Source organism: Schistocerca piceifrons, chromosome 4 (genome assembly GCF_021461385.2).
Source record: "Schistocerca piceifrons isolate TAMUIC-IGC-003096 chromosome 4, iqSchPice1.1, whole genome shotgun sequence".
NCBI classification, from domain to species: Eukaryota; Metazoa; Arthropoda; class Insecta; order Orthoptera; family Acrididae; genus Schistocerca; species Schistocerca piceifrons.
In genome coordinates, this window is record NC_060141.1 from 673872379 (window position 1) to 673898992 (window position 26614).

A 26614-nucleotide genomic window follows, 5' to 3' on the forward strand; every position below is an offset into this window, starting at 1 on the left:
CGAATCTTCTGTTTAGACTCCTAACGCTTGCCTTACCTTTATGTATCTCATAATTCCGCGGATGTCCATTTTTCCTTACTGACAATTTGAAGTTTGTGTGCTTTTCTCGTGTGTAAGTATTCCCGTCCCGTAGGGTACAATCTATAAACAACATTTCGAGTGCTATGAAGCGTCTTTCGATTGTGCTGCGTTCCAAGTGTCTGCTGCTACGTGGTTGCGTGTTTCTCGTGTTTGCAGCTCTATCTGTGTGTGTTTGTGTTAAAGGAGACGCGTGCGCAGTCGGTTTGTTCTGAAGAGGGTTTGTTTTGATAGCGGCAGCGTTTGAGAAGTAGTCTGTTTTCAAATGTCAGTTACCAGTAAGGTCTTTCGGCAGTGTAAACAGTGTGATATTTCTGGTGTTTGTCCACTAATGGAGTAAAGCACTTGGTACTAGGAAAATATCCTTAATGTTCATTTTCTGGGGCGTTTAATTTTGATGGTGAGTGTAAGTGTGTGCGTGTTTTTCTTCCCTACGTGCTTTTAGATGTCCTGAGAAATCTGGCTAACAGTAACACATTAGTTAAAGGATTCCTGATATCGGTCAGTGTGATGTGTTTTGTGCAAAGAGTAAAACACCTTTCCAATGTGTAACTTCGTTGCTCTATCGTGAGAAAGTTTAAAAACGTTTTTCGGACTTGCCTTACTGTGTACAGTTTATTACATTACACTACATTAATACTTGTTCCACACATCATGAATACATTTCGTAGTGACGTGGAATCTGTCAGTTCAACATAAGGTTTCTTTATACTACATATATATATATATATATATATATATATATATATATATATATATATATATATATAGTAAATGACGTAAGACTTTACTAGCAACATAACTCGCCCCTTTCTGTGCCCGAATCAGATTAAACCCAGAATAGTGAAGATCATCTTTTCTTCTAATCTTGTAGCTATATATTTTGCTTTTATTTTTGGACTGGGATAGGTTATTATTAAAAAAAAAATCGTAAGTTAATATATATATTGTCAACGTGCTGTGAACATCCCTAGTTCCATAAATAAATGGCTGCAAGGTGATCCTGGGTAGGCTTCAGCTATTATAGTGATTACAGACTTTTGTGTAATGGATGCTTTTTCTTTTAATGATGTATTACCCCAAAATATGATGCCACATGAAAGCAGTGAATGAAAATAGGCCATTAGGCTAGTTTACTGATATGTTTATCATCAAAATTTGCAATAAACCTAATAACATAAGTAGCCGAACTCAAACGTTTCAGCAGAGCATCAGTGTGTTCGTTCCAATTCAGTTTCTCCTTAATGCACACACTCAGATCTTTCGAGTATTCTTCCGCAGTAACGGACTTCTGTTCAAGGTCTATATTTATCAATGGAGTTATGCAGTTTATTGTACAGAACTGTATACACTGTGTTTTCTCAAAATTTTGTCAGAGTCCGTTTGTAGAGAACTACGTGATAATTTTCTGAAGGACATGATCTAGAATTTCCTCAGATAATTCCTGTTTCTTGGGTGTGATTACTATATTTCTAACATGACCAAAAAGACCTAGCTTTGCATCTCCATGAATACAGAGTGGCAACTATATACCACTCTATATTCATGAAGGTACAAAGCTAGTTCTACCGCAATACTTAAGCTTATCTAGAAGAATTTCATGATTCACACAGTCAAAAGCCTTTCAAAGATCACAAATGCATCCCAGTGTGTGATGTTCAGTTTTCCAGAGCAATAAATATTTTATCAGTGAAAGCATTATCAGAATATTCTTCTGACAAGCCTTTCTGAAAATCAAATTCCCATTTTGTTATTACTTCATTTTTACAAATATGTGAAGCTACTCTTAAGTACATTACTTTTTCAAGATTTTTCGATAAAGTTGTCAGAAATGAGACTGGTGGCAGTTGTCAGCATCAGTTCTACCCCCTTGTTATGCAATGGTTAAACAGTAGCATATTTTAGACTATCCAGAAAAATGCCCTGTGTCACTGAGCTACCACAAATATGGCTGTGAATCTTACTTATTCGTTGGGAACAAGTTTTTAGAGCTCTCTTCGAAATGCCATCAATTCCATAAATCTTTTACTTTTGAGTGAATGTATCATTTTTCTAATTTAAGTATGAGAGGTGGGTTGAATTTCAGTTTTATAATATTGCATATGTTTTGCCCATTCAGTATGTAGCCTTCCATTTTCTACGGAACCGCTGGATCCTGTTTTCTCTACAACACTTACAAAATGATTAATACAAATATTTTCTACTTCCGACTTTTTAAACAAACTTTTCATACAGGTCGATACAAATACAATCTTTCTGTGTTCTCAGCTGCCTTTTTCCCCTTTTAGCAATATTGCAAATTGTTTTAATCTTATTGTCAGAACTACTAATCTCTCACATACTGTACACATTTCTGGACTTGTTGACTGTTTCGGGATCATTTCTCCCTTTAGGTATAAGATACATTTCACTTTTCTGTCTACAAGACATTTTTATCACTTTAGTAAACCAATGATTCTTAAATGCTTTTTACAACTATATTTCATTGTTTTCTTAGAGGAACTTTTTTCAAGTATACTCACAAAAACACCATGACATACGTTCCTTGCATTACGTTCCCTGCGCACATCATCACAGTCTAAATGTTGCAAGTTTTCCCTACAATTTGCGATTGTTAAATCGCTAACTGAATGCATTATTTTGGAATGTTTTGCGTTACTGTATGGAGCTAGGTTACATATTGTAATTAGCTGTACATTGTTGTCAGGGCCGAGCGGTCTAATGCACTACAGTCATGGACTGTGCGGCTGGTCCCGGCGGAGGTTCGAGTCCTCCCTCGGTCATGGGTGCGTGTATTTGTTCTAAGAGTAATTTAGGTTAAGTAGTGTCAGCTATGTCATATATTGTAATTGGCTGTACATTGTTGTCAGGGCCGAGCGGTCTAATGCACTACAGTCATATGGACTGTGCAGCTGGTCCCGGCTGATGACCTTAGCAGTTAAGTCCTATAAGATTTCACACACATTTGAACATTTGAATATTTTCATTTCAGGATGACCATTCTTTAGAGCAAAAGCTTTTATTTGATGACAATTATTTTGCTCTATAAAAAATTATCTGTCAGTGTGCTGTTCTCTTGTACTCCCCGAACAGAAAAACCAATAAATGATGTCAATTGGAAAGAACCGAGTAATACTTCAGCGTCATTCTTTCTGTCAGACTCTTTCAAGAAATCTACACTGAAATCCACACAATCAGTAATTTCCTTCCCTCTGTGTGACGGATAGTACAAAAAAGAATCCAGGTTTTCAGAAAGAGTTGAAACTTTGCCATTGCGGACAGAGCCACAATTATACACTGATCATCCACAACATTATGATCAGCTGCCTAATGTCCGGTATGTCCACTTTTGGCATTCTGGCAGGGATAACAGCGGCGCCGAGTCATGGCATGAAGCAATGAGACCTTGGTAGGTCATCGGAGGAAGTTGGCACCACATCTGCACACACGAGTCACCTCATTCCCGTAAATTCCGCGGAAGGGGACGATGAGCTATGACGCACGTTCAATACATCGGGCTTAGAACTCGCGAGGTGGATGTTCCTGCATATTAATTGATACTCGCCACTGTGTTCCACGAACCACTTCATCATACTCCTGAGCTTTTGACATGGCGCACTACCTTGCAGAAAAATGACGCTGCCAACGGGAAACATGACCGTCATGAAAGGGTTTACGTGGTCTGCAACCAGTGTACGATACTCCTTGACCGTCATGGTGGCTGGGACGAAATCCACTGTACCCGTGGGTGCCATGTGAACGTTCCCCATAGCATAATGAGCAGCTGCCAGATACTCTGCGTCCCACAGTACAGATGTCAAGCAGCTGTTCCCCTGGAAGACGACGGATTCGCGCCCTCTCATTGACTTGATGAATCAGGTATCGGGATTCATCAGACCATATAACGCTCTGCAACGTGCAGCGCCGATGGCCACGTGCCTATTTCAGTCGTAGTCAGCGATGTCGTGGTGTTAACATTGGCACATGCATGGGTTATCGGCGGCGGAGGCCCATCGTTAGAAGTGTTCGGTCCATGACGTCTTTAGACACACTAGTGCTCTGCCCATCGTTAAAGTCTGAAGTTAGTTGGGCCACAGTTCGCCGCCTGCCCTGTTTTGTCAGTCTGCCTTCCGTATGACATCTGATATCTGTAATGAGGGGCGCCCGCCCAAACCCACGACGCCGGGACGTGGTTTCACCTCGGTTTAGCCACGTGTTGAAGACGCCACCGTAGTCCTCGAAAACCCGACAAGTCGTTCAGTTCCAGAAATGCTCGTGCCGAGCGTCCGGTCATCAAAATCTTCCGTCGGTGAAACTCAGATAGATCGCGCACCTTCCTCACTCTACGCACGGACAGCACTCACTGATACTACACACACCGTCCGTGTGCCTGATTAGCAATTATTCCTCTCTATGTAACGATACTATCGTCTGGATGAGGTTATATGGATAGTAGTCGATGGTGATTATGTTCTGTCTTACCAGTGTGAAAGTACAATTATTTAGTTCAAGCCCACAGGTACATTCTTCTATACGTTGCTCTAAACAAAATTTTTTAGTATTTTAATGTTTGACACATCGAAAAATTTTAACACATATGGAAATTCCTCCTCTCTCCATATTGTCTGTGCTTACTTGTGATGAAAGCTTATGCATAGCTACATTTCCCTTTTCCATACCTGTGACTATACGACGTTCAGACAGACAAAGTACATCTATTCCGTCCTCAGTTTATAAATTTTCTAAACAAACGAGAAGCTGCCTTTTTTTAAAGTCTCCTGATGTTCTAATGCAATATACTAAAATTACTTTTCACTGTACTTTTATGGGATTCTTGTGGTTTTTAATATCTCTGTTACCTGCCTTTGTGAGCTTCTCATTGAACTTATTTCAATGTTGAATAATGAGACACTGATCTTAGCCTAAAATTGAGGTACTCTCGTGAGTTTCAGTCCATCCACATAAAGATTTGGCTGTCGTCCTGGCCATTTTACCCCTCCCTCTCCTAATAAGATGCAGGCAGTGTCTTGTGAAGTCCTACCTATCGATAATATCAACGGGATGAAACCCATGTCTGACAAAGTATCCGCCCAAAGCATATGATGAAACTTCATATTGACCCCCCCCCCCCCCCCCCCGACAGAGCTATTCATTTGCGGCTAATCATACGACACGAAAACAGGAACAAAGCTTATATTTATATGGTTCTTTGTAGAAGCTATTTTTACTAGGTCCCACTCGATATAGTAACCCTGACCCCTGTCTATACTGTTTCCTGCTCCAGCCACTACCGCAACATGATGTGGCTTTGTAAAACACTTGCACAGTGATCCTTCATCCTCTATCACTAGGCTAAGATATGCACTGGGCTTGACAAAACTTGTAGCGCGGTACCTGTCGCCCAATTTTTCCTGCAACATCTGGCCCCCGACTCTTCCGTGGGTACAACCGAACAACCGAACTTTCCTCCAACATTTTTTGAAACAGTTGGTTGATTATTATCCACAGTTACATCTACTTGAGTCTCTTCAAAGACAAATATATCTCTCATAGCCTTGTATCGTTTCACCGTACATCTGTAAAGTAAACTTATATGTCTTTTACTTCGTCCTAGCAAGAAAAGGAATAGTACAGAGTCTGTTTGTTGATCTCATTTCGTTTGTATCACGCAGTAACCCTCCCCCCCCTTTCCCCATCTGTATTTGATGTTAAACATGTAAGAGAAAAATATACTAGAAAAAGTCTGAATTATTTTTAAATTTTGTTGAAGTCGCTAAGTAATCTCATTATCAAACACTGGATGAGTACAGTCAGGTTAATTTTCCTTCCGTTTTACGAAAAAAGTTAATCTTTCGCCAACCTTTAAGTTGATGATGTCATACAAGCTGAATCGCGTGCCGTAGAATGATATAATTTTGTACCTACGTTCAGTGTTATATATAGATATTATCTGAAAAACAGGTTGTGGTTACAGCTGATAGTAATGAACTTATCAATTAAAACCTCATGTTTGGTACAAACATTTATTTCATGAACATCGAAAATGTAATGAGCGATAAATTGTTTTCGTTTTATCATTTTCCGGTGTCAGCGATAAAAAGTTTCGTAAATGTCTCGAACCGTGTATAAAGTAAGTCTGCAGTCGCTTTCATTCTCAAATGTTGGATGAATACAGTATGGGTAATTTACGAAGTGTGAGTTAAGCTACCCTCAAGACATATTACGGTTTCCAACTGTAATTCTTTTCTTACTATGTTTAACTTTTAACCTATGATTGTATGATGTGTGAAATACTGGAAATCAAATACTTGTCATCCCAAGAAACGGTTACGTAGGCAACCTACAGCTAGAGATGTTTAACGTGATCCAGGAAAGCTGTTTAATAATCGCAGTATTAATCGGTGAGCATTTAGAATTTAAGTACAGATTATTAATATTAATTGCATAAGGAGGCCAGTAAAACTTACGTAATAAATGAAAAGCATAAGTTTGCATTTGTTCTACAATATTACTTTTATTATTATTACAATTTATTATTATTAAAATAAAAGTAATATTGTCGACCAAAAGCAAATTGGTGCTTTTCATTTATAATAATGTTGTTCTACCAAGAACTGACGGAAGATTGTGTTAAAACTTACATAATTTGAAAGGTACTTTTCCATAGATGTGCACAAAATATATGTATGTATAGAGCCATTAAGAGAGAAAAGACTCAGTGGACATAACACACATCAATAAAGTTTTTCTCTGTGTATTATGCTGCTGCAAACCTCTGCTCCACATACAGATCAGCTATTTTGGTAGAAATGAAGCAGGAAAGCTAAAACGTTGCGTGAAATCGCGTTCTAGGGACATTCAAGTATAAATGTTGCAGACGGTTCATTTGCAGTAACACGCGAGTGCCGGGCAGTTTGTTTCACCAAGCGCCAGGTCATTGATGTTGTCAGCAGTGGAAAACAAAACATCGTAGTAACGAAATCTTCGAATGCATTACCGTCGTTATTTCGCTTCTTTTGGTCTGAGAGTATAGGGAACTAACTCAGTGTTCATCTGTCTCCGTTACACCAATTCTGAAGGGTCTTTGGCAAACAAACGAAACATCCACGTTCTGGATTCTAACCTAAATGCTGCATAATTTTTTTATGAAAATCGCCAGCAATGGCAGCCAGTGACTTCTGCGATCGTCCTCGTCAAAGAGGGTGAGGGAGTGGACGAGGGTTCAGGGCCTCTCCTACTCTTTGGGGTAGGAAACAGACCTGAAAAAGCAGAAGACTCGGTAATGATCATCGGCATGAGGATACAGATCGCATATATACAAGTCATGTGGTCTGTAATTGAAAAAACAATGTCATGGTGACCTCTCCATTGGCAAAAGTTTCCGGACTATATCCCCGGTAGGATCTTCGGGAGGGGATAGCCAAAGGGAGGTGACCGTGAGAAAATGGTAGGTGGTTCAAATGGCTCTGGGCACTATGGGACTTAACTAACCTAAGGACATCACACACATCCATGCCCGAGGCAGGATTCGAACCTGTGACAATAGCGGTCGCGCGGTTCCAGAGTGTAGCGCCTAGAACCACTCGGCCACTCCGGCCGGCTCAACGCGGTAGGAAAACTAGAAAATCTGAAGAGTTAGTTCGAAGTCTCATTCTAGATATAGCGGGGTCATTGCAGCGAAGTGGGAAGAAAACAAGCATTTTTGGTCAGATGGGTACAGGGTAATGTCAACAGCAGCAGAAAATGGTATAACAGTACTAGGATTCGTTAGGAATAGGGAGGCAGAAAGATGTAGGGGTCAATATGAACAGTTTAATGATTTTGTTGTTCTCATCAGAATCGACAGCAAACGAAGACAGACAATAATGGTTCAGGTATACACGCCGACGTGAAGACACTGAACGGGTGATGCAGTTTGTAAAGGTAGATGCAAATCTAATATTCATGGAGGATTTGAATGTGGTTGTAGAGGAGGAAGTAGATGAAAGAGTTACTGGAGAATATTGACTTGGCAGTAGGAATGAGATAGGAGACAGTCTAGTTGAGTTCTGCTACAAATATCAGTTAGTAACATCGAATACTCTGTTCAAGAATCTCAAGAGGAGGAAGTATACTTGGAAGAGGCCGGGATTTTAAATAGATTACAACATGGTCAGGTACAGATCCTAGAATTCAGATACTGGATCGTAAGGCTTACCCAGGAGCAGATATACTCAGATCACAATTTAGTCATGACAAAGGGTAGACTGAAGCTTCACAGACTAGTCACGAAGAGTCAGTGTGCAAGGAAGAGGGACATGGAAGTACTGAGGAATGAAAAGACACGCTTGAAGTTCTCTGAGTCTACAGAAACTGCAATAATGAAAAGTTCAGTGGGCAATTCAGTGGAAGAGAATTGGACATTTCTAAAACGGGCAGTGAAAGAAAGTGGAAACAAAAGTGGAAGTACAAGGAAATTAACTGCGAAGTAACTGTGGATAGCAGAAGAATTAGTTCAGTTGATCGACGAAAGAAGCAATTACAAAAAGGTTACGGTAATTTAGGAATACAAAGTTTACAAGTCACTTAGAACGAAAGAAATGAGAAATGCACAGAAACTAGGCCAAAAAGGCTGCGAGAAAAGTGTGAAGAAATCGAAAAAGAAATGATTGTCGGAAGGACGGACACAGCACACAGTAAAGTCAGAAAACGTTCGATGAAATTAAAAGAAAGGGCGGTAACATTAAGAGTTCAACGGCAAATGCACTGTTAACCACAGAGGAGAGAGCAGATAGCCGAGCGGGATTAGCCGAGCGGTCTTAGGGGTTGCAGTCATGGACCGTGCGGCTGGTCCCGGCGGACGTTCGAGTCCTCCCTCGGGCATGGGTGTGTGTGTTTGTCCTTAGGATAATTTAGGTTAAGTAGTGTGTAAGCTTAGGGACTGATGACCTTAGCAGTTGTCCCATAAGATTTCACACACACATTTTAGGGAGCAGATAGGTAGAAAGAGTACGTTAAATGCCTGTTCGAGGGGAAAGAAATTTCTGATGAATTGGTCCAAGAAGAAACACAAGTCGACATGGAGCTAATGGGGGAACCAGTACTAGAACCAGAATTTAATGGAGTTTCCTACAACTTGAAATCAGATAAGGCAAAAGAGATAGGTGAAATCGAATCAGAAGTTCTAAAATCGCTGGGGGAATTGGCAACCAAAGAACTATTCAGGTGGGTGTGTAGAATGTATGAATGTGGCGACATACCATTGGACTTTCGAGAAAACGAGACTCACAGGATTCGCGAAGACAGCAAGAGCCGACGAGAGTTATCGCGCAATCAGCTTAACAGTTCATGCGTGCAAGCTGCTGACATGAATAATATACAGAAGAATGGAGAAGAAATCATAGATGTTTTAGATGACGATCCGTTTGGGTCTAGGAGAGAGAAAGGCAGTGGACAGACGAGCCAGACGTTGCCGTTGATAAGGGAAGCAAGACTAAAGAAAAACCGTGACACGTTAATAGAGTACAGGGTATTTCAAAATGAATACGCAGGTTTTAAGGCTTTGGAGCACATATTACATTCACCTTACAATTAGAAATAATACACGAAATGAAAGAGAAACACAAAGTTATCCTTACAATTATTCAGTGTGAACACCGATCACACATCGATTGTTCCGAAACCTTGATAAATGTGTCAGTAGTAACTGTTGCAATAGCACTGTTTCTAAAGTCGGACAGATCAGCTGGTATCAGAGGCACATACACATGATCGCGTCAGATCGTGTGCGAACGTGGAGGTCATGCATAAAATGCTGTGTCAACCCGCCCCTTGGGCCCAATCCACCGGTCGGATACAACGTCGTTCAACCAGTCGCGTACTGAGTTACGCCAGTGGGGTGGCGCGCCATTTTGCGCCCAAATAAAGATGTGTTGTTCAGCTTCTTTCCCATTGAGGCACGGGTCATTGCTGTAGCACATCAAGATAAGAAACAGCAGTTACAGTTGATTCACTTTAAAAGAAAGGCCCATAAACTTTTCCGCGGGGATATTTCGTGGGACTAAGGATGAAAGACTCACATTCATTCGACGCGTTTTTCAGTCACTCTTTGTCATTCAATACTCTTCACATTGCGCACAGATATTCAAACAAAACTCTTTGAATTGCTCTTTCATTTGGTGTATTATTTGCAATTGTTGTTGAACGTAATAAATGCTACAACGCTTTAAAACCGGTTAGTTCATTTTGAAACAACCTGTATATCGATCCGGAAAAACCGATCGACAATGTAAAATGTGCAGGGTGTTCCAAACACGGACAAAGTAGGGAAAGGTCAGTAATATACAATATGTACAAGAGCCAACAGGGAACAATAAGAGTGGGAGACCAAACACGAAGCGCTCTGATTAAAAATGGTGTAAGATCTGGATGTAATTTTTCGCCCCTACTATTCAGTCCGTATGTCGAAGCAGTAACGATGGAAATGAATCAAAGATTCAAAAGTGAAATTAAAATTCAAGGTGAAAGATATCAATGATAAGATTCGTTGGTTATGTTGGTATCCTCAGCAGAAGTGAAGAAGAATTACAGGATGTGTTGAATGGAATGAACAGTCTAATGAACATAGAATATAGATTGAGAATAAATCGAAGTAAGGCGAAAGTAATAAGAAGCAGCAGAAATGAGAATAGCGAGAAACTTAACATAACAATTGTGGATCATTAAGTACGAGGGTCACTCCAAAGGAAATGCAGACTATTTTTGTAAAAATACAGTTTGCATTCTGCATGTGTGAAAGTCTTACAGTATGTAGATACATCCTTCCCGCTTGTTTTCAAACTTAGTTCAACATGTTCCCGTGAGTGGCGCCGTCGCAGCATGTCTTCAAGATGGCTGCTACACTTGACGTTCGTCAGAAGCAACGTGCTGTCATAGAATTCCTGTGCTGTTAAAACGAGACAGTGGGAAACACCCACAAGAGGTTGAAAAAGGTGTATGGAGATGTTGCTGTCGATCGCAGTACAGTTAGTCGGTGGGCAAGCAGGTTATGTGATGAAAGCGGGCACGGCAACATTGAGGATTGTTCTCGCAGCGGCAGGCCTCGTACTGCACACACTCCAGACAATGTGCAGAGAGTTAACGAATTGGTGACTGCTGACAGACGCATCACAGTGAACGAATTGTCAGGCTACGTTGGGGTAGGGGAAGGATGTGTTTGCAGAATACTGAAAGTGTTGGCGTTAAAAAAGGTTTGTGCCAGGGGGGTTCCCAGGATGTTGACAGTGCCTCACAAAGAAACAAGAAAAACAGTATGCAGCGAACTTTTGGAACAGTACGAGAGTGGTGGAGATGAATTTCTTGGAAGAGTTGTAACAGGTGATGAAACATGACTCCATCATTTTTCACCAGACACGAAGAGGCAATCAATGGAGTGGCATCGTGCAAGTTCACCCAAGAAAAAAATTCAAAACCACACCTTCTGCTGGAAAAGTTATGGCTACGGTGTTTTTCGATTCCGAAGGACTCTTGCTTGTGGACATCATGCCAAGTGGAACCTCCATAAATTCTGACGCAAATGTGATGACACTGAAGAAACTTCAAGCTCGACTGAGTCGTGTTCGACCACATCGGCAAAAGCAGGATGTTTCGCTCTTGCACGACAATGCACGGCCACATGTCAGTCAAAAAACCATGGAAGCGATATCAAAACTCGGATGGACAACACTGAAACACTCACCTTACAGTCCTGACCTGGCTCCATGTAACTATCTCTGTTTGGGAAACTCAAAGCCTCACTTCGTGAAACAAGGTTTGAATGTGCATTGAACGTAATTCCAAATAATTTTGAGAGCTGCAATTACGGCTTTGGTAAATTTGTAGTGCAGACTTTGGTAGAATAACATTTCGCATCTGAGGATAGATTAAATTATCGCTATGCTCAAGGTGGTGCTGAACCATGCAGTTACTGGGATACTGGTGTCGTATTGGGTTCATTTCTCCACATAATTTCCATCCATCTCAACTGCCTTACGCCACCTTGGAACCAGCGCCTGTATATCCGCACGGTAAAATTCTGGACCAACCTGTTGGAGACACTGTCTGGTAGCGTGCACAAGTGAGACATAAATATCTGTGAATGTACGTTTGGAGCACAGCATTATATGTAGATGAGACATGGAGTGTGGGAAAACCGGGACAGAAGAAACTTGAAGCATTTCAGATATAATGCTACAGGTGACTATTGAAAATTAGGTCAACTGATAAGGTAAGGAATGCGGAGGTTCTGAGCAGAATCGGAGAGGAAAGAAACATATGGAAAATACTGACACAAAGCAGGGACAGGATGATAGAACATCTGTTTGGACTTCAGCGAGTAACTTCCATGGAGTTAGAGGTAGGAGGGAGTTGTAGAGGGTGGAAATAGCGAAACAGTGGAGGACACAGATTGGAATACATCCGGCAAATAATGAGATGTAGTTTGAGATTGCTACTGAAAAGTTTGGCACAAGAGAGGAATTCTTGGCGGGCCGCATCAAACCAGCTGAAAAACGGATGACTCTCTCTCTCTCTCTCTCTCTATATATATATATATATATATATATATATATATATATATATATATATATATATATATATATATACTCCTGGAAATGGAAAAAAGAACACATTGACACCGGTGTGTCAGACCCACCATTCTTGCTCCGGACACTGCGAGAGGGCTGTACAAGCAATGATCACACGCACGGCACAGCGGACACACCAGGAACCGCGGTGTTGGCCGTCGAATGGCGCTAGCTCCGCAGCATTTGTGCACCGCCGCCGTCAGTGTCAGCCAGTTTGCCGTGGCATACGGAGCTCCATCGCAGTCTTTAACACTGGTAGCATGCCGCGACAGCGTGGACGTGAATCGTATGTGCAGTTGACGGACTTTGAGCGAGGGCGTATAGTGGGCATGCGGGAGGCCGGGTGGACGTACCGCCGAATTGCTCAACACGTGGGGCGTGAGGTCTCCACAGTACATCGATGTTGTCGCCAGTGGTCGGCGGAAGGTGCACGTGCCCGTCGACCTGGGACCGGACCGCAGCGACGCACGGATGCACGCCAAGACCGTAGGATCCTACGCAGTGCCGTAGGGGACCGCACCGCCACTTCCCAGCAAATTAGGGACACTGTTGCTCCTGGGGTGTCGGCGAGTACCATTCGCAACCGTCTCCATGAAGCTGGGCTACGGTCCCGCACACCGTTAGGCCGTCTTCCGCTTACGCCCCAACATCGTGCAGCCCGCCTCCAGTGGTGTCGCGACAGGCGTGAATGGAGGGACGAATGGAGACGTGTCGTCTTCAGCGATGAGAGTCGCTTCTGCCTTGGTGCCAATGATGGTCGTATGCGTGTTTGGCGCCGTGCAGGTGAGCGCCACAATCAGGACTGCATACGACCGAGGCACACAGGGCCAACACCCGGCATCATGGTGTGGGGAGCGATCTCCTACACTGGCCCTACACCACTGGTGATCGTCGAGGGGACACTGAATAGTGCACGGTACATCCAAACCGTCATCGAACCCATCGTTCTACCATTCCTAGACCGGCAAGGGAACTTGCAGTTCCAACAGGACAATGCACGTCCGCATGTATCCCGTGCCACCCAACGTGCTCTAGAAGGTGTAAGTCAACTACCCTGGCCAGCAAGATCTCCGGATCTGTCCCCCATTGAGCATGTTTGGGACTGGATGAAGCGTCGTCTCACGCGGTCTGCACGTCCAGCACGAACGCTGGTCCAACTGAGGCGCCAGGTGGAAATGGCATGGCAAGCCGTTCCACAGGACTACATCCAGCATCTCTACGATCGTCTCCATGGGAGAACAGCAGCCTGCATTGCTGCGAAAGGTGGATATACACTGTACTAGTGCCGACATTGTGCATGCTCTGTTGCCTGTGTCTATGTGCCTGTTGTTCTGTCAGTGTGATCATGTGATGTATCGGACCCCAGGAATGTGTCAATAAAGTTTCCCCTTCCTGGGACAATGAATTCACGGTGTTCTTATTTCAATTTCCAGGAGTATATATATATATATATATATATATATATATATATATATATATATATATATATATATTGTTTCAGGCTATGTCTTGATGAAGAACACTAACGAATCGGACTGAAAGGCAATAAGCTAGAGAGACACAAATTCTGCGTAGATAATATAATAGGAATAAAGTGGACATTGTTAATGAAATTTGTATTGTTGGTTTGAAAGATACATTTAAATGTGCATTGAACGTAATTCCAAATAATTTTGAGAGCTGCAATTACGGCTTTGATAAATTTGTAGTGCAGACTTTGGTAGAATAACATTTCGCATCTGAGGATAGATTAAATTATCGCTATGCTCAAGGTGGTGCTGAACCATGCAGTTACTGGGATACTGGTGTCGTATTGGGTTCGAGCGAGGATCAGATCACTGTCCGAATTATTTTGTTATCTTGTTACTGAAGGAACATAAAAACCATTTGCTGTATTTAATTATGTCGTTGTTTCGTAGTTCAGATTTTTACAGAATGGTATCATCCCCCCCCCCCCCCCCCCGCGCACACACACACACACGTACCCACATACCTCATACATATTTCGCACAATTATACTTCCAAAACTCACGTTCCTTCTATTACTGCCCTTTGATCTGTACTGTAAATTTGTACATTTCTATCTCAATAGCAAGATAAGCGTAATATCAACTGAAATTTCATTAGTTGCACACTGCGCGTAATAAATGATGAGTTCCCCAGTAGCGTGGAATCACGTTATATTACTACAGCACATAAAGAACAAGACTGGAGATAATGTATCTTGCAGCAGTTACAAATGAAACGGATGCTCCTGATATGGTATTAAATTGGCCGACCCTGGAGTCCGCAATGGCGCGCTTCGTAACGATGTCGTGAGGTAGGTAGCGACAATGGTCCATCGTGACGATAACTGATAGATACAGGTACACACCGAAGGATACCAGTTCCAGGGACACCGAACCCGTGGAAAGCCCATACCAGAAGAGGTGAATTCTCCAAGGAAGATGGCCGGCGGATCGGTGCTAATGCTCTCGTGTATGTTCTACGGGTGGTCGCTGAGATGCCGAATCTGTGCATGGCCAGCGCCCGTAGAGGCGAAGGCTCCGACGGCGATGGCTGGCGGACCGGTGTGGTGTGACTGACGTGATCGTCGACTAATGAACCACAAGGTGCGGCCGAATCAGTCACCGAGTGTGAGCGCAAACGCAAGCTTGTGCAGCCTGACTGCAGCCGAGTAGCGTCTTGAACAGGCGGCAGGTGGAAGAACATCCGGAGCGGCTTGGTTCGCATGTAACCCACGGATGTGACCTAGTTCCCCGATTGCACCACCGCTGTCGCTGGTGCGTTTATTGCTTGTGGTGACGTAGGCGCCTCTGGTGGCGTCTGTTGGAAGCTGGCGTGTGAACAGGCGTCCTTGTATTTGTCAGTGCTATCGACAGATCCGCGGTAGGCTTCCGTTGCTCGGCGTGTACGGTCTTCGGTGGAGAAGTACATCGAGCAAGACTACTTGTCTGGTTACTTCATACTCAAACTTTTCTTTAGATTTGTTACAGCAAAAAGCCAGGAGTACTGAATTGACGTCATTGTGCTCCAACACACGACGTACATAAATTGTGGCTATAGTGTTCTCTTATGGTTATAGATCAAACACCAAAAACATTTTCTTGGTTTGATGCAATCACAACACCTTTCCGGTCCACTTATAACAAAATACTCACATGTCGTCTTCGCACGGAACCTATAAACATATTATTCTGATTTTTCTGTCCTTTAATCATTATTCATAATAAATTAAATCCCAAACGTGATATTCATCATTTTCGTACTCGATTTCGTAATGCCATTTTCCATCATTATGGGATCAGGTATTGCCAGATTCTGCCCCGAGTGAACAACACCGTTAACTAAATTTCATCTGTTCATATAGCCTTTAATGCAGGATAACAAAATTTTGCAATAAAGAGCACATCTACTAACATATGCCTACACACATCTACAGACGCATCCATGCGCACATGGTAATTCGTAGGAATTTTTAAATCTATAGTATAGCGTTTTAAGCAGCAGTGAAATATATAAATATGAACATTTAGTAGGCATTGTACTAAACTTGAGTACAGAGTTTAGTTGTCGAGGGTGTGCTTAGTTGACTAGTCAGTCGATACTATATACAAAGATGTTACTGCCTGCCAGTCCTATTTGGTGAAGGTCACGTTTTAACTTCTCGTGGGTGAAGCGGAGGAGGAATGTTATTTTGAGAAGACTCCTCTGCTACACACCCAAGCTCTCGACGCTCATAATGGAATGTCGGGAATTATCTACAATTAGAAAGTACGAATAGTGTCGCCCCTAAGTTACTCTCATTTTTTATTGGAAGAGACGTGAATTCGACTTCTTTTTTGATTATTTGATCATTACGAGATGAATACGTTCCAAGAGTCGTACAGATAGAAAATTATTATAGTAGCTGTCTAGACAATGGGGGAGAAAACTTGAATGTCTGTATAAGAACTGCTGCGTTATCCTTGGAGCAAAACCATAGTAGCAATATTCCACACATGTTGCTCTATAAGGATTGTTTAAGAAATAGCGTAATGTATGGAATTCTGTGTAGAAGTTTGGATGCAGACAACGAGGTGTCTGCGTAGCCATTTTACGGAGTAGTGCATAGTGAATATCACATGGTTTCCAGGCTGTCCACAGCCGGCATGTGTGACCGAGCGGTTCTAGGCGCTTTAGTCTGGAACCGCGCGACCGCTACGGACGCAGGTTCGAATTCTGCCTCGGGCGTGGATGTGTGTGATGTCCTTAGGTTAGTTAGGTGAAAGTAATTCTAAGCTCTAGGAGACTGATGACCTCAGATGTTAAGTCCTATAGTGCTCAGAGCCATTTGAACCAGACTGTCCACCGTATTGTTTCATTTATGCTGAGGCCTAATGAATATTCGGTTCTGAGTCAAACAGGTCTAAAATGAAGTCACATTATTGAGAAAATAAGTACACACTACTTTCTGGTTCATAACATCACATCGTAAACAGCAATCTCCAACACAGAGACTAGCATGTTGAGGATCGTGCCGCAGCCTTTACGTACCCTGTTTCGAATGTCACCTTAGGCGGCTTAATTTCTTCAAATGCGGCTACATAACCGTGGGCAGTGTGATTCACACATGGCATATAGCTAGGGTGAGGAAGGTGCGATGTCCAAGGAGGGCCAGGAGCATCCGCCGAGCACGCTATTCAATGGGGGCTTTCCAGTCAAACAACGACGCACATCCCAGTGTATTCTGTGTCGGGTCTCACAACGTGTTGGAGTGTGTCTCGCAAAATACGAATACATAAAAATGAATTGAAATTCTAATATGCCGATTGATCCTACCACAGCCAATGACAACAGCATTCTCTCAGAAAATGCGGTCTGCAAACAATTACCATTCTGCCGGGAATGTTTGTATTATGTGTATAATAATTAGAAATTTTAATTACTGTTAACAAAAACAGGCGCAATATATTGGCAGTTACAAGCACTCAGCCAATATGTTGTTGGAGACTGCAGCATGTGAATGTGTCTTTGTCTACAGGTCGAGTGAAGCAAGTGCGAGCAGTTATCAACGGAACGGCACAACTTCCTTGCGACATGACGCCACCTACCCCCGGAGACTCCGTATTACTCGTCATCTGGTTCAAGAATGAGAAGACTGCCATTTACAGGTAAGAAAGATAACTATTTACAAAGTAAAATGAAAATCTAAACGACAATATGTGATAATAGTGACAGCTAGTGTAACGGTGGGTATCGAATTACCCTCCACTTTTTTACTAAACTTTAATTTTTACAGTTTACCAGAAGACATGGTGCTGTACTACTTAAAGTATATATACGATATTATGATGTCGTATGCAAACGATAACGAAAAATGATGCGTCCATTTATGGGAACAGACTTCTCTCAATTGTGATGTTGCATTGGAATTTGCTTCTCTTAGTTCAGAGATTTGATGTGTTTTGGTCTCAGCCCTTTTCAGAAATTAAGGCGACGGCTCCATATTCCGTCTCATTAGTATTTCTGTTGGTTTGATGTCTTTCTCCGCGTCTGCCCGTCTGATGCTAACATTATCATCCTGTGCTACAATTTTGATCCCTAAATAAAGACTACACTCAAGAGTCACTATGGGATGTTTTGAACACTGTTGTTTCAGTCAGTCCCACCAGTTATATATAGTGCCATACTACTTCTTCGAGCATGAGGTACCGGTACAGATTTCCCACTAATCGGTCTCTTCCAATGGTAAGGGTTTTCCATACTTGTTTGAAATTCTATTCATTTCAGTAACTCTTAATTTCGAATCGAACCTTATCTGTCCATTTCATTTTTGATATGCCAATATATTTAAATTATTACCAATTTATAGTTCACTTGGAGGACGTCTACTTTTGTTTCGTATCAATATTTTAATCGTGTACGAATAGTGTCGATTAGATTACGCTTTTGGCTCGAGGCCACCAACTCTGACGTTTTCCATACTTCGCATATTTAGTCCTTCACTGGGAAACTGTTTCACTCTTGTAAACTCTGATTCTAAATTTTGATGTTAAACCACGTTCAGCTACTCAGAATAATCTTGACTTATCTGTGATACAAATGATCTGGTTGAATCTTATACTATTTTGTAGATACTTTTTGCAAATAAATGAAGAAGAATTGTAATTATAGGAACGCTCTGAGCACTATAAAGCCGTTACGAGGGAACTACGATGATATTCAACACCAAGTCGACGATATGGTTCATTAATTTGCAAATAACGTCACCACATTGGCGCTTGATTATTGTTTGCTGTTAAGTGTTACAAGGTAATGGCGTTTTATCGACTAATTTCAATATTTTATTTCCTTGCAATACTTTATGGTGATTTTTTGTTATTGTATAGGTTGAATATTAATAAAACCGACAAACTGTAGAAACAGCATTCTGACTGGAAACGAAGGAAGAATGGTCCTATGAACGTGTGTCCGATAACGTATCGTTGCCACGGCAGATGGCGCTAACGAATGATACTTCCCCGGACCACGTACCGTGTGTTTCTTGGTTGTTGCAGACTGTGTGACTGACGCAGCAGAATGTTCCGGTATTTGTAGCCGACACGTTGTTTTGTACGGCCAAGCAGATCGAAACACACAGGAGACAGCACAGCTATACCAAAACAAGTTCCCTCAAAGGCACCAACCGTATCAAAAAACTTTTCGATCCTTTTCTGGGCATTTGTGTGATTATGGGTCCCCTCAGACCGACGAAAGTGCAGGGACGCGGCAGATAGTGCGTACGCCAGATTTCGAGTACCGGGCTCTACTGGCTATTAAAACGAACCGTAGTACAAGCTCCAGGCAAAGTACGCTCATATACAGGGCGGTCCATTGATCGTGATTGGGCCAAATATCTTACTAAATAGCCGTCAAAAGAAAGAACTACAAAGAACGAAAATTGTCTAGCTTGAAGGGGGAAACCAAATGGCGCTATAGTTGGCCCGCTAGATGGCGCTGCCATAGGTCAAACGGACATCGACTGCGTTTTTTAAAAATAGGAACCCCATTTTTATTACATATTCGCGTAGTACGTAAAGAAATAAGAATGTTTTAGTTGACCCCATTTTTCGCTTTGTGATGGATGGCGCTGTAATAGCCACAAACATATGCCTCACAATTTTAGACGAACAGTTGGTAACAGGTAGGCTTTTTAAATTAAAATACAGAACGTAGGTAGTATTGAACACTTTATTTCGAATGTTCCAATGTGATACATGTACCTTTGTGAACTTATCATTTCTGAGAACGCATGCTGTTACAGCGTGATTACCTGTAAATACCACTTTAATGCAATAAATCCTCAAAATGATGTCCGTCAACCTCAATGCATTTGGCAATACGTGTAACGACATTCCTCTCAATAGCGAATGGTCCGCCTTCCGTAACGTCCGTACATGCACTGACAATGCGCTGACGTATGTTGTCAGGCGTTGTCGGTGGGTCACGATAGCAAATGTCCTTCAACTTTCCCCACAGAAAGAAATCCGGGGACGTCAGATCCGGTGAACGTGCGGGCCATGGTATTTTGCTTCGACGACCAATCCACCTGTCATGAAATACGCTATTCAATACCGCTTCAACCGCATGCGAGCTATGTGCCGGACATCCATCATGTTGGAAGTACATCGCCATTCTGCCATGCAGTGAAACATCTTGTATTAACATCGGTAGAACGTTACGCAGGAAATCAGCATGCATTGCACCATTTAGACTGCCATCGATAAAATGGGAGCCAATTATCCTTCCTCCCATAATGCCACACCATACATTAACCTGCCAAGGTCTCTCATGTTCCACTTGTCGCTGCCATCGTGGAATTTCTGTTGCCCAATAGTGCATATTATGCCGGTTTACGTTACCGCTGATGGTGAATGACGCTTCGTCGATAAATAGAACGCGTGCAAAGAAACTGTCATCGTCCCGTGATTTCTCTTGTGCCCAGTGGCAGAACTGTACACAACGTTCAAAGTCGTCACCATGCAATTCCTGCGGCATAGAAATATCGTACGGGTGCAACTGATGTTGATGTAGAATTCTCAAAACCGACGTTTTTGAAATTCCCGATTCTCGCGCAATTTGTTCAAATGGTTCAAATGGCTCTGAGCACTATGGGACTTAACTTCTGAGGTCATCAGTCCACTAGAACTTAGAACTACTTAAACCTAACTAAGCTAAGGACATCACACACACCCACGCCCGGGGCAGGATTCGAACCTGCGACCGTAGCGGTCGTGCGGTTCCAGACTGTAGCGCCTAGAACCGGTCGGCCACACCGGCCGGCTGCGCAATTTGTCTGCTACTGATGTGCCGTTTAGCCGCTATAGCAACTAAAACACCTACTTCGGCATCATTATTTGTTGCAGGTCGTGGTTGACGTTTCACATGTGGCTGAACATTTCCTGTTTCCTTAAGTAACGTAACCATCCGACGAACGGTCCGGACACTTGGATCATGTCGTCCAGGATACCGAACAGCGTACGTAGCACACGCCCGTTGGGCATTTTGATCACAATAACCATACATCAACATGATATCGACCTTTTCCGTAATTGGTAAGCGGTCCATTTTAACACGGGTAATGTATCACAAAGCAAATACCGTCCGCACTGACGGAATGTTACTTGATACCACGTACTTATACGTTTGTGACTATTACAGCGCCCTCTATGACAAAGGGAAAAAGTAGTCCAATTAAAACATTCTTATTTCTTGACGTACTACACGAATATGTAATAAAAATGGGGGATTGATATTTAAAAAAAAAACGCCGTCTAGCGGGCCAACCATAGCGCCATCTGGTTTCCCTCTTCAAGCAAGACGAGTTTCGTTCTTTGTACGTTTTTCGTTTGATGATTATTTCGTGAGATATTTGGCCCGGTCACTATCAATGGACCACCCTGTATATCGTGCATAACAACCGCTACTATTCCTGCCACCACGGAGACCACTCTGAACATCTGTTGTAACGCGGATGCGATGCAGCTCTGTACTGTGTTACGGGAAGATTTGTTGTTGTTGCACGCATACCAGCCATTTGTGGACACGATCATGTTCATAGAAACTTTCTTCCTCCACTTATACCCAGGAATCCATCCCTGCAGTTTGTCCGTTTTCTTTAACGTTCACTTTGTATAGTGGCTATATTTATGATCAGTGTAATATTTCGTAAAACTCAAGAATTTGATACCCTCAATAATTTCGTTGACAATACTTATTGTCAAATTTCTGCTATAAGCAGTTCCACATGTTTCAGTGACACGAAGCTGCAATCCAGTTTCAGTAATTTCTGAACCCAGAATATTTACCCAGACGGAGGCATGGACTCTGGACGCTAAACGCACAACGTACGTCATTCGTAGTTGTTTGCTACTGGATAACGCGCTGCAACAGCATCCGCATATTTACGTTCTCCAGTAAATATCACTCTCGTGTGTCAGCGCTTAACATTCTCGATCAACAGATTTCGCTGCCCGTCGATTTATGCTTTAGGATAGGGCCACATATAATGACGCAGTAACTTCTGGAATCGATAGCCTGCCGCTCTGTTTATGCAGTCCTAGCGATTAGCATTAAATCGCAACGAACAAATACCGTTTAAAATTGACAGGCAGTTTGTCCATTTGGAAAATTACGTGTTACTTTTTTCACGAATTCTGGCATAAGGGAATAATAAATGAGCTTGTCTATCTACTGATGAAGTAAATTTGAACTCTAATATTAATCATTGGATGTTATATGAAAACGTATTTGTATACTGGCAGGTCACGGCACCAACGTTCAAACACCACATATATTTTATGTCTGGAAACATTTTGAGGACAGAGATAACCTATCACAAATATAAGTAACTGAGTACCCGGCGCGTGGTTACATATTTATTAGTGCACCTCCTCCATCCTCCTCTCAGCCTCTCTGTCAATCTCCTCAGTCCCCTATCCCTGTCCATCTATTACTCCCCTCCTCACTTTGTTCGTCTCCACTGCCCTCGCTCTTTGTCTGTTTGTTACTTTTACCTCTGTTAATCTCTTCCTCCCTCTTCTCTCTGTCCATCTCTTCCTCAACTCCCTATCCCTCCGCCCCTTCTCCCTCCATCTAGTTTTCTCCTCTCCGTTTCTCTCTCCATCTTCTTCTCCTTCTTTCTGCCCAATCTCCTCTTCTCTTCCTGTGTCCATTTCCCCCTCTCACTCTCCATATCTATTTCTTCCACCCGAATATCTGGGTCCATCTCCTTCTCCTCCCAACCTGTTTGCCCATCTCCCACTCCCATAGAAGTTTGCTCGTTCTTTCCACCGCAGTATATGTTTCCAGGCAGCTTACAGTACCTGTACCACGTGTGGCTAAAAACGATTGACTTGTTTTCGGAGGAGCTTTTCACACGCTCTTTGGCCACACGCAGGTATCACACACACAGTATTAGGCAAAATAATGTGAAAACTTGGGAAAGGTTTATTAATAAGGGGTTGGGCCCCCATTTCCCCACAATACAGCTGCGACTTGTCTTGGAAAATAATGATTGTATAACCTCCAGTGGAATGTTATGCCACTCTTCTATCAGAAACTCTTCTACACTACTGACCATTAAAATTGCTACACCAAGAATAAATGCAGACAATAAACGGGTATTTATTGGACGAATATATTATGCTAGAACTGACATGTGATTACGTTTTCATGCAGTTTGGGTGCATAGATCCTGAGAAATCAGTACCCAGAACAACCATTTCTGGCTGTAATAACGGCCTCGATGCACCTGGGCATTGAGTTAAACAGAGCTTAGATGGCGTGTACGGTATAGTTGCCCATGCAGCTTCAATACGAAACCAGAGTTCATCAAGAGTAATGACTGGCGTATTGTGACGAGCCAGTTGTTCGGCCACCATTAACCAGACGTTTTCAGTTGGTGAGACATCTGAAGAATGTGCTGACCAGGGCAGCAGTCGGACATTTTCTGTATCCAGAAAGGCCCGTACTAGACCTTCAACGTGCGGTCGTGCATTATTCTGCTGAAATGTAGGGTTTCTCATGGATCGAATGAAGGGTAGAGCCACGGGTCGCAACACACCTGAAATGCAACGCCCACTGTTCAATGTGCCGTCAATGCCAACAAGAGGTGACCGAGACGTGTAACCAACCAATGGCACCCCATACCATCACGCCGGGTGATACGCCAGTATGACGATGACGAATGCACGCCTCCAATGTGCGTTCACCGCGATGTAGCCAAACACGGAAGCGACCATCATGATGCTGTAATCAGGACATGGATTAATCCAAAAAATTACGTTTTGCCATTTATGTACCCAGGTTCGCAGGCGCTCCTGTCTGTGATGCAGCGTCAAGGGTAGCCGCAGTCACGGTCTCCGAGGTGATAGTTCATGCCGCTGCAAACGTCGTCGAACTGTTCGTGCAGATGGTTGTTGTGTTGCAAACATTCCCATCTGTTGACTCAGGGATCGAGACGTGGCTGCACGATCAGTTACAGCGATGCGAATAAGATGCCTGACATCTCGACTGCTAGTGATACGAGGCCGTTGGGATCCAGCACGGCGTTCCGTATTACCCTCCTGAACCCACCGATTCCGTATTCTGTTAACACTCATTGGATCTCGACTATCGCGGTCAGCTATGTCGCGATACGATAAACCGCAATCGCGATAGGCTACAATCCTACCTTTCTCAAATTTGGAAACGTGATGGTACGCATTTCTCCTCCTTGCACAAGGCATCACAACAACGTTTCACAGGGCAACGTCAGTCAACGGCTGTTTGTGTATGAGAAATCGGTTGGAAACTTCCCTCGTGTCAGCACGTTGTAGATGTCGCCACCGGCGCCAACCTTGTGTGAATGCTCTGAAAAGCTAATCATTTGCATATCATAGCATCCTCTTCCTGTCAGTTAAATTTCGCGTCTGTGGCACATCATCGTCGTGGTGTACCAATTTTAATGGCCAGTAGTGTAAATCCTGTAGTTACGAGGGAGATGGAAATCTGCTCCGGAGTCTGCGCTCCAATACGGCCCTCAAGGTTTCGATAATGTTCTAGTACGGGGATCGACCTGGCCGGGGAAGACACTGCAGTTCAGTTGCGTGCTACTCACACCACGATTGTCAATGGGTGCATTATCACTTGGGAACAACATTTGTATCAGGGAGTGCACCTGATAACCTAAAATGTTGACATAATCGTCGCCTGTAACATGGGTTTTGAGTGTAATAATGGGACCAGCGGAATACCATGATATGACCGCCCACACCATCACACTTCCACCTCCATGCTTGATCGTTTGAATCAAGTAATCAGCATTGCAGGCACCTTTCGGCGCTCTCCAGACTTAAATCCTGCCCGATGTGGGAAATAACGAAAACGTTGTCTCGTCGGACCATATGACGTGTTTCCACTGATCATCCTGCCAGGATTTATGCTCCTGACACCATGTTTTACGCTTCTTTCCTTTGGTTGTCGTCACTCATGGTTTCGGTATACCAGCTCGTCCATGAATATTCGCTTTATGGAGTTCTCGGCGGACATTGTCGGTAGAAACGGCGTCTCTAAGATGGCTATTGAGCTCTGCAGTCGCTTTAGCCGCACAATTTAGTGTTGTTTTGACACAATTCGTCTTAGCGTGCGACGATATTTGCCATTTAGTTATGATTTGCGCCCTCTATTCCTTTTACACGATGATGTGTTTTCTTGTTTTATGTAGGCTGTCATAACTGCTGAAACAGTTGCTCCTGAAACATTCAATAAGTTGGCTGTCTTGGTTACTGATCCTCCAGCTAATCGGGCCCTCTCACTCTGCCTCTTTGGAACTCTGTTAGGTCTTTCATTGCACGCCGACCTCGGCCTCTGAATGCCAATACAGAGTGTGCACTACCCGTAAACAACCTGCACTGATGTCTAGTCCGTACTGGACACGCACAGTCCAGCGTGACACGTGCGTTACCCGCATTGTTGGCCGTCAAACACGACCATGCCATTGCTACCACTGTTCACATTATTTTTCCTTATCACCTGTACTCCATATATATTTAACATTTTGTGCACTTATTTCACCTGTATCTCTAGTGAATTTCACCCTGCAATTTTGTTTACAAGGTCCGCAATGTTTGTGACATACTCCTGACCTATGTGCCAATGAAATAATTTTGCAAATACGTCCAGTCGTACACGAGGAAACTGTGTGCGAAATGCGTTGGGAACAGAGTTGTTAGGAAAGACATAATAACTTGAAAAGTCGTGCATAATTAGGCAGTTTTACTGAATGAACAGCGAAAATATAGCAAGTGGTAAACATTTTTTGTTTGTCATATTTTGGTGTGTGTTGGGGGTTAGCGAGGAAAAGTCTCCTTAAGGTTTTGAAAGTAAGTGTAAAGTTTGTAACAAATCACTTGGTGCTCTCATTCTCAAATATTGAATAAATACAGTATGGCTATTTGCACGTCATAAATTATGTTTCCTTTTCATCCTCACCCCATCCCTATGAGAAGTAAGTCGTTCTTACTCCCACAGCCCTTCCTTCCAGACAGTAAATGATATATGTGCCAAGGTTGGTTGAAATCGATTCAGCGGTTTCGGAGGAGATGTGGAACATACATACACTTCTATAATGTATGTGGATATCTGAGTTCTCTAAACATAGAGAAATGGCTTATGTCAAACTTCGTCTGGTCATATGAAGACAGGTATCAGGTGCCAAGGTGAAATTTCGGGCGTGGTACCAAACGACGACCGGCCACACTCGTGTAACATCATCGACCGTTCGACTACTTTGCGAAAAGTCGAGTTTTTGTAGAAACGTGGATGTTGTGTGAGGCAGAATGATTATAATATTTACCAGCGACTACTCATAATTTGACTTAATTCTCTGTAGTGTGAAAACGTTTTCCGCTTAACATTGGTAGCCTCACCAA

The 26614-nt window shown here is 42.8% G+C and overlaps 1 protein-coding gene across 1 annotated transcript in view; it reads left to right on the top strand.

Moving 5' to 3' along the window:
• Positions 1–26614, top strand: part of LOC124795454 (hemicentin-2-like) — a 403018-nt gene that overhangs the window by 142078 nt on the left and 234326 nt on the right. Inside the window, exon 2 of the mRNA XM_047259480.1 lies at positions 17704–17833. Coding sequence (XP_047115436.1) covers positions 17704–17833 — 130 coding nt within the window. The remainder of the gene's footprint in view (positions 1–17703; positions 17834–26614) is intronic.